Genomic DNA, 8,789 nt, shown 5'->3' with positions numbered 1-8,789 from the left:
GGCAGGTACAGCACAGGTTAGATAGAGTAAAACTCCCTCTAGACTGACCCATCAAACACTCCCAGGGCAGGTACAGCACGGGTTAGATACAGAGCAAAGCTCCCCCTACACTGTCACATCACACACTCACAGGGCAGGTACAGCACGGGTTAGGTACAGAGTAAAGCTCCCTCTACATTGTCCCATCAAACGCTCCCAGGGCAGGTACAGCATGGGTTAGATACAGAGTAAAGCTCCATCTATACTGTCCCATCACGCACGCCCAGTGCAGGTACAGCATGGATTAGATACAGAGTAAAGCTCCCTCTACTCTGTCCCATCAAACACTCCCAGGGCAGGTACAGCATGGCTTACATACAGAGTAAAGCTCCCTCTACACTGTCCCATCAAACACTCCCAGGGCAGGTACAGTGCGGGTTAGATACAGAGTAAAGCTCCCTCTACACTGTCCCATCAAACACTCGCAGAGCAGGCACAGCACGGGTGAGATGCTGAGTAAAGCTCCCACTACACTGTCCCATCAAACACTCCCAGGCTAGGTAAACTGCGGGTTAGATACAGTCACTGACACCAATCTCCTCCTGTCTGATATAAACCAACCCCAGTCACTGACACCAATCTCCTCCTGTCTGATATAAACCAGCCCCACGGTCACTGACATCAATCTCCTCCTGTCTGATACAAACCAATCCCACAGGCCCAGAAAGATTAAACTCAGCCCGTTATTTGGATAGGACTTGTCTCCATTCCCGTGCCGAGGGGATTGCTGTACCAGATGGGAGGAGCAACATTTGGGGACTCTCGAATCTCCACCAATTCCCATTCCCCTTCTTTCTGGTGGATAATGGAGATGCCACTGTGTGTAATGTGCAAGTCAGTAAGAATTGTCAGCGAGGATTAATCAGCACTTTCTAATTGGAGATGTTAATCCGTGGAAGTTTTCAGACAATAAATTGTAGATTTTGTACCAAAGATCAATTTAGGGTTAAAGTAAAATTCATAATTTTGTCAAATAATTTCTTATGAAAGTCCTGAATTAAGGGGAATGATCACAGACAATGATTCTTAAAGGGACACTGCAGCCCCAACAAGTCAATCAGCTATATATCCAGAATATTAAACTCCAGTTATAGGGTTATTAGCATCAGCAGAAACAACCCCAACTCTCACAGAGTGAACATGGTTCATTCCTGGATGTGACTAACAGCAGCAATAACATCAGAATCCAACTCCTGCAGTCATCTGTGAACTCGCTGGTGTCTCAGCAAGTTGGATGACTGAGTGAATCCCTTCCCACACTCGGAGCAGGTGAACGGCCTCTCCCCAGTGTGAACTCGCTTGTGAGTCAGCAGACCGGATGGCTGAGTGAATCCCTTCCTACACACGGAGCAGGTGAATGGCCTCTCCCCAGTGTGAACTCGCTGGTGAGTCAGCAGGCCGGATGGCTGAGTGAATCCCTTCCCACACACGGAGCAGGTGAATGGCCTCTCCCCAGTGTGAACTCGCTGGTGTGTCAGCAGGCTGGATGAACAAGTGAATCCCTTCCCACACACGGAGCAGGTGAATGGTGTAATGTCCGTGTGTAATTGAGACACGGACTGCAGAAGTTGGTTATAACAGGTGTTTACTGAATGGAGACAAAACTGGAACTACTATACAAAGTTACTACACAGGCTTATACACAGGGGTGGTCACTGCTGGTACTGCAGTATACAGGGGCTGCAGAATATAGTTCCTTCTTCAAGGTACATACACTACAATTCCTCCCCTTTTAGCTAAACAGTACATAACATTCGATTAATAATTAAATAACATATTTACAATTACAGTTGCTATATACATTAGCTGAAGTTAATCAATTATAAATTCAGTCTTTGAGGAGGCTTCCTGATTCTGTCCGGATAACGCCTCTTTGTGGTATCAGGTTCTTCTGGCAAAGTTGATTCGGGATCAACGTCGTTGTTTGGTTCGTCTGCTTCCAATATCACCGATTCTGAGGTAGATGCAATTGGTACTTCGGCTTCATCACCAGGTGTATAGGATCGTGGTGTAGATTTGACGTTTTCCAGTGACTCTAGAATCTGGTCAGCATGGCGTCGTACAATGCTCTCTCCAACGTCCACGATATACTTTAGAGGTCCTTGCCGTGTGCAGATCGTTCCTGGCTGCCATTTCTCTGTGTGGTAGTCCCGGGCCAAAACTGGTTGACCTATCTTGAAACTCCTGGCTGGCCTTTCATTCATATTCTGAAACTGCCTGTTCTACACATCTCTTCTGATGTTTGGCTTAACCAAATCCAAGCGGCATCTTAGTCTTCGATTGAAGAACATCATGGCTGGAGTTTGGTTGGTAACCGCATGTGTCGCATTCCGGTAGGCAAACAAGAAGTTATCCAACTTGTGTTGTAGGGGTATGTCTTCATTACACATTGTCTTGATAGCCTTCTTGAATGTTTGAACGAACCTCTCAGCCAATCCATTGGTGGCTGGATGATATGGGGCGGATGTGTAATGCTTAACACCATTGTTCTTTAAGAACCTCCGGAACTCTTCAGACACAAACTGTGGTCCATTGTCGGAGCAAATCTGTTCAGGCAGCCCATTTCTGGCGAATATGGTTCGTAAGACTGTGATAGTTTTTTCTGTGGTGGTTGAGGACATTTTTATTACCTCTGGCCACTTTGAATGTGCATCCACCACAATTAAAATCATCGAGTCCATAAATGGACCAGCAAAATCAATGTGTACCCTTTGCCATGGAGATGAGGGCCACTCCCATGGATGTAGAGGGGCTTGTGGTGGGGCGTTTTGGACCTTCTGGCATCCTGTACAGCTCTTGATCATCTCTTCGATTTCTCTATCGATTCCCGGCCACCACACAAACGCTCTGGCTAAGTTCTTCATTTTTACCCCTCCCAGATGACCCTCATGAAGCTCATTGAGCACTCTATCCTTCAATTTGGGTGGAATTACTACTCTGGATCCACACATCAAGGTTCCTCGGCACACTGACAGCTGTTCTCTTCTCGGCGAGAATGCTGGCAACAGTGGTTCGCCATGTGCTGGCCTTCCCTTCACCGTTAAATCATAGACCCTGGAGAGTGTCAGGTCATTTCGTGTTTCCTTTTCTATGTTTGCATTCGTCACAGGTAGACATTCGACTGTGGTCAAGTGGAATATCTCCACAGGATCCATTGCAGGTGCTTCTTCTACCATCGGCAACGGTAGGCGTGACAATCCATCAGCATTCCCATGCTGTTTAGTTCCTTTGTACTCTATGTCATATTGGTGTGCCCCTAGGAAAAGAGACCACCTCTGTAGCCGTTGTGCTGTTACTATCGGGACGCCCTTCTTAGGGTTGAAAATGGAGACAAGAGGTTGTTGATCAGTTAGTAGAGTAAATTTCTGTCCGTGCAGGTAGTGATTGAACTTCTTCACCCCCACACCAGGCTGAGGGCCTCTCTGTCAATCTGGGCGTAGTTACGCTCGGCTGAAGTTAACGAGCGTGACGCAAAAGCTATCGGCCTCTCTGAACCATCAAGGAATTTATGTGACAGTACCGCTCCAACGCCGTAGGGAGACGCATCACACGCCAGTCTTATCAGTAGTGATGGGTTGTAGTGAGCCAATACTTCTCTTGAAGTGATCAGGCCTTTACACTTCTGAAAGGCCCGCTTACATTCATCGCTCCATTTCCATGCTACTCCAGTTTGTAGCAGGGCGTTCAGTGGGTGCAGAATTGTGGACAAATTCGGCAAAAACTTATGGTAGTAATTCACCAATCCAAGGAATGACCTCAGTTGCGACACATTTTCAGGCGCTGGAGCCTTAACTACCGCTTCAATTTTGTCAGGGGACTTATGTAACCCCTCTTCATCAATCACGTGGCCACAATACGATATTTGTTTCTTTAAAAACTCGCACTTGGGGCGATTGGCTCGTAGCCCATGTTCTCTTAGTCTAGTGAGCACCTGCTCTAGGTTGGCAAGGTGTTCACTCTCATTTTCACCTGTCACTAGGATGTCGTCCAAGTAACACTGAGTCCCCGGAATCCCTTGCAGGACTTGTTCCATCGCTCTTTGCCATATAGCCGGAGCTGATGCTACTCCGAATACCAGTCGATTATACTGGTAAAGACCTTTGTGAGTGTTTATCGTGAGATATTTCCGAGAGGATTCTTCAACCTCCATCTGCAAATATGCTTGCGCTAGGTCAAATTTTGTAAAACGTTTCCCTCCAGATAGTGAGGTGAAAATATCTTCTATCCTCGGAAGAGGATACTGTACTGTGTGAAGGACTGGGTTCACAGTCACCTTGAAGTCCCCACAGATGCGAACCTTCCTTGGCTCCTCAGTCTTATTGTTTAACGTTTTCTTCATGACAGGAATGATGGGTGTCACCCACTCGCTCCAGTCTACCTTAGATAACACGCCTGCATTCTCCAGATTCTCCAGCTCTGCCTCGACGGCTGGGCGAATTGCATACGGTACCGGTCTTGCTTTGAAAAACTTGGGAATTGCATTCTCTTCTATTTTTATCGAGGCGGTTACGCCTTTAAGAGTTCCCAGTCCTTGTTGAAATACCTCTTTAGCGTTAGCTAAGATTTTTGACAATCGTGCAGGTGTGACGTCGTCATCCTTTTTACCAGCCACAGTCAGTGCCTGAATGGAGTGCCAGTCTAAACTTATCTTTCTGATTCATTCACATCCCAATAACGGTGGTCCACCATCTTGTAGTATGTACAGATACAACTTCTGTATTTCCTTGCTGTTGTATTCGACAGGCACCCTTATTTTCCCTCTGGGGTATACTTTCTGCCCCGTATATGTCTTCAAGACAATGGATGTGTCTTTCAAGGGTATGTGTGAGAATAGCCGCTCGTAGTCTCGTCGATTCATGACGGTCAGGGCTGATCCTGTATCCAAATCCATTTTGACTTGGGACCCTGCTATCGTGAGGGTGACCCAAATGGTTCGGTGACCCTCTTTTGCGATTACGTTGTGTAGTTTGAGACAGCTTCGTCTCTTGTTCCCGGATTCACTATCGCTCTTCTGGTCTTCGGAACTACTGTCCGTCATCTTTTGTACGTTCCTGTACTTTTCCTTAGTAGTCTTTTTGTTGTCATTAGTCTTCTTCCTGGACCTGCAAACTCGTGCAATGTGTCCCATCTTTCCGCATTGCCTGCATGTTTTGTCCTTGAACCAGCAGTCCTTCTGGTCATGGGTTGTTCTGCCGCAGCGATAACATTTTTCAAATCCCCGTGTCATTTCATGGGTGCTGTATTCCTGTGGCTTTTGCTGTATTTCCGCAGCTCCCCTTGCTGCTGCTTCATACGATACTGCCACGCTGAAAGCCTTATCTAGCGTCAGCTCTTTCTCTGAGAGTAACCTCTTCTGGGTTCCTTCACTCAGGAGTCCACAGACAAATTTGTCCCGTAGGGTATCTGCCAGTCCTGCCCCAAACTGGCAGTGCTTTGATAGCTTGCGTAGTTCAGTAAGGTAATCAGCATTGCTCTCATCTTTATGCTGATTTCTCTTTTGGAATTTAAATCTTTCTGCCATCAGCAGCGGTGTAGGATTTAGGTGTTCCCGTAGGATATCAACAATTTCGTTAAAACTCTTCCCCATCGGTTTGACTGGAGTGATCAGGTTCCGCATTAGGCCGTACGTTCTTGCGCCCATTAAGTTTAGTAGTACCGATGCCTTTTTCTCATCGGCTACTTCATTTGCCTTGCAATGTACTTCGACTCTTTCCACATACGTGGTCCAGTCTTCTATTTCATTATCGAAGGCAGTGATATTGCCAGTCTTCGGCATCTTGGAGATCTAAGATGGCGCCTCCCGCGCTTTGCCTTCTTCCCCGATTGAACAAAATGGCACCTCCCGCGCTTTGCCTTCTTCCCTGATTGAACAAAATGGCGCCTCCCGCGCTTTTCCTTCTTCCCCGCTGGATTAAGATGGCGCCTCCCGCGCTTTCTGTCTTTTCCGCTGCTGCCAAAGCTGTTGCTGGCGTTTTTATGCCTTGATGGCGACGCCCTATGGTCTTCGCGCGCTTCCCCCCGTGCTGCTGCCAACGCCGCTCTCCACGGTCCCCGTGGCAAACTGCAGCTCCTCGCGGCTTTCTGCGCTTCTAATTTCTTTTTCTTTTATTTTAATTACTGTTCCCGTCATCAGAGCAGACCCTATGGGACACTTTCCTCCCTCTTCTCGGGTCTGTACGCTGCCCAGTTTCGTAGCACCGGCCGCGCCCTGTGTGCTCCACCCTCTCTCTCTCTCTCTCCTCTTCCCGACAACGCTGCTCGGCCCCGTTGAAAAGCCACCCCATCGAGCTCTAGCCCGCCGCAGCCCAGGAAGGATCAGTGTACTACCTGCCACCAGCCCGATTAGCTGGAACACCATAGACTGGAGAACCAAACCCAGCTCTCGACAGCCTCTCCTGCAAATCTTTGAATTTGATTAATCAGAGGGCGGTTGCCCACGGTCAACGCCCGTTTCTTCTGTTTGTTTTTTTTTTTTTCTTTTTGGATTTCTTCCTTCTGGCTTCGACCTCTAATAACTTCGCTTCGGGGATGGATCCCCGTGAGGTGGTGCAGAACTGTAGGTAAGTTCGGATCTGTTCGTCACCAATGTAATGTCTGTGTGTAATTGATACACGGACTGCAGAAGTTGGTTATAACAGGTGTTCACTGAATGGAGACAAAACTGGAACTACTATACAAAGTTACTACACAGGCTTATATACAGGGGTGGTCACTACTGGTACTGCAGTATACAGGGGCTGCAGAATATAGTTCCTTCTTCAAGGTACATACACTACAAATGGCCTCTCCCCAGTGTGAACTCGCTGGTGGGTCTGCAGGCTGGATGACTTAATGAACCATTTCCCACACACGGAGCAGGTGAACGGTCTCTCGCCCGTGTGAGTGCGCTTGTGTACAATGAGATTGTATGAATACCTGAACCTTTCTCCACAGTGAGAGCAACTGAACAGCCTCTCCCCAGTGTGAACTCGCTGGTGGTGAATCAGTTCCTCAGAGCTTTTAAAGCAGTTCGCACAGTCGGAGCATTTAAAAGGTCTCTCGTCAGTGTGAACTCGCTGGTGTCTCAGATGGTGGGCTGAATTAGTGAATCCCTTCCCACACACGGAGCAGGTGAACGGTCTCTCCCCGGTGTGAACTCGCTGGTGAGTCAGCAGGTTGGATGACTGAGTGAATCCCTTCCCACACACGGAGCAGGTGAACGGCCCTCCCCGGTGTGACAGTAGCGATGAGTTTCCAGCAGGGATTGGTAATTGAATCCCTTCCCACACACAGAGCAGGTGAATGGCCTCTACCCGGTGTGACTGCGTCGATGAGCTTCTAGCTGGGATGGGTACTTGAATCCCTTTCCACAGTCCCCACATTTCCACAGTTTCTGCATTGTGCTGGTGTCCTTGTGTCTCTCCAGTTTGGACGATCGGTTGAAGCCTCGTCCACATACAGAACACGTGTACGGTTTCTCCTCACTGTGAATGGTGCAATGTTTTTTCAGGCTGTGTAACTGGTTAAAGCTCTTTCCACAGTCAGTGCACTGGAACACTCTCACTCAGGTGTGTGTGTCTCGGTGCTTTTCCAGCCACACTGATGTTTGAAATCTATTCCCATAGACAGAACAGACAAACATTTCTCCTTCCACATTCAAAGGCCGATGATATTCAGGTCCAGATGAATTGAGGGACTCTCAGATCTTGTTCTAATGTTTGGTTTGAGTTTCCCATCTGTAAATCCTTCCCTTCATCACCCTGTAAAAGGAGTTTACAAAAGTCATCACTGTAAGTACAGGATAGAAATTCAGAACAGACAATTCTAGTTTGTGTACAACATTCTTTCACACATGGGGATTCTAACCCTGGGACTGTAGACGGTGATCACTAAACACAAAACCCAGGCTGTTAATCATTTTCAGCTACTGCACTTAGCGTGTGTCCCATCGCATCTCTCTCACTTTTAATGTGTGAATAGAGCATCACGCCTGCAAACCTGGTTTTAAATTTAAATTCACTCACCAAATGTATTTAACAAAAGATGAACAAGTAAACCTGTCACAGCCCACTAATCCAGCTCTACATTCACAGGAGGAAACCTGTTATCGAACTCCTCGAGTGGATGAAATAAAGAAAGATCCCAAATGTAAGAGTCCCACAAATCCTTTGTAAAGACCTTTTAAATCCTGACCGGTTCCTTCCTTCTAGAATTCCCCATCCATGTGGGAGTCGATATTGGTCAAAAACTGGTAATTTCTAACTGATTTTACACTTTCAGCTGTTTCAAGCTCACCAGGTCCTTCACTCAGAGAATCTCCAAGGAGACTCTTTGATTTAAACACAGCTAATTCGGCCCCTCGAGCCTGATTCTAACCCTAGGACTACACATGGGGATTCTAACTCTGGGACTGTACATGGGGATTCTAACCCTGGGACTGTACATGGGGATTCTAACCCTGGGAGTGTACATGGGGATTCCAGCCCTGAGACTGTACATGGGGATTCTAAACCTGGGACTGTACATGGGGATTCTAACCCTGGGACTGTACATGGGGATTCTAACCCTGGGACTGTACATGGGGATTCTAACCCTGGGACTGTACATGGGGATTCTAACCCTGGGACTGTACATGGGGATTCTAACCCTGGGACTGTACGTGGGGATTCTAACCCTGGGACTGTACATGGGGATTCTAACCCTGGGACTGTACATGGGGATTCTAACCCTGGGACTGTACATGGGGATTCTAAACCTGGGACTGTACATGG

The 8,789-nt window shown here is 47.5% G+C and overlaps 1 protein-coding gene across 1 annotated transcript; it reads right to left on the bottom strand.

Annotated features, from left to right (window-relative positions):
• Nucleotides 1-1,238: 1,238 nt before the first annotated feature.
• LOC147119170 (uncharacterized) lies at nt 1,239-7,717 on the bottom strand (the record flags this gene model as incomplete). The annotated part of the gene is made up of 4 exons (XM_085984881.1): nt 1,239-1,560; nt 7,066-7,174; nt 7,342-7,515; nt 7,660-7,717. Coding segments are annotated over 4 exons (663 nt in total), but the record flags the coding sequence as incomplete, so codon positions are not given.
• Nucleotides 7,718-8,789: the final 1,072 nt, after the last annotated feature.

The sequence above is a fragment of the Somniosus microcephalus genome, chromosome 4 (assembly GCF_052327205.1).
Source record: "Somniosus microcephalus isolate GS21.2 chromosome 4, FLI_Smic_1.0, whole genome shotgun sequence".
Classification (NCBI taxonomy): Eukaryota; Metazoa; Chordata; class Chondrichthyes; order Squaliformes; family Somniosidae; genus Somniosus; species Somniosus microcephalus.
The sequence above is the reverse complement of the archived record's forward strand: the minus strand, read 5'-3'. Positions and strand labels throughout refer to the sequence as shown.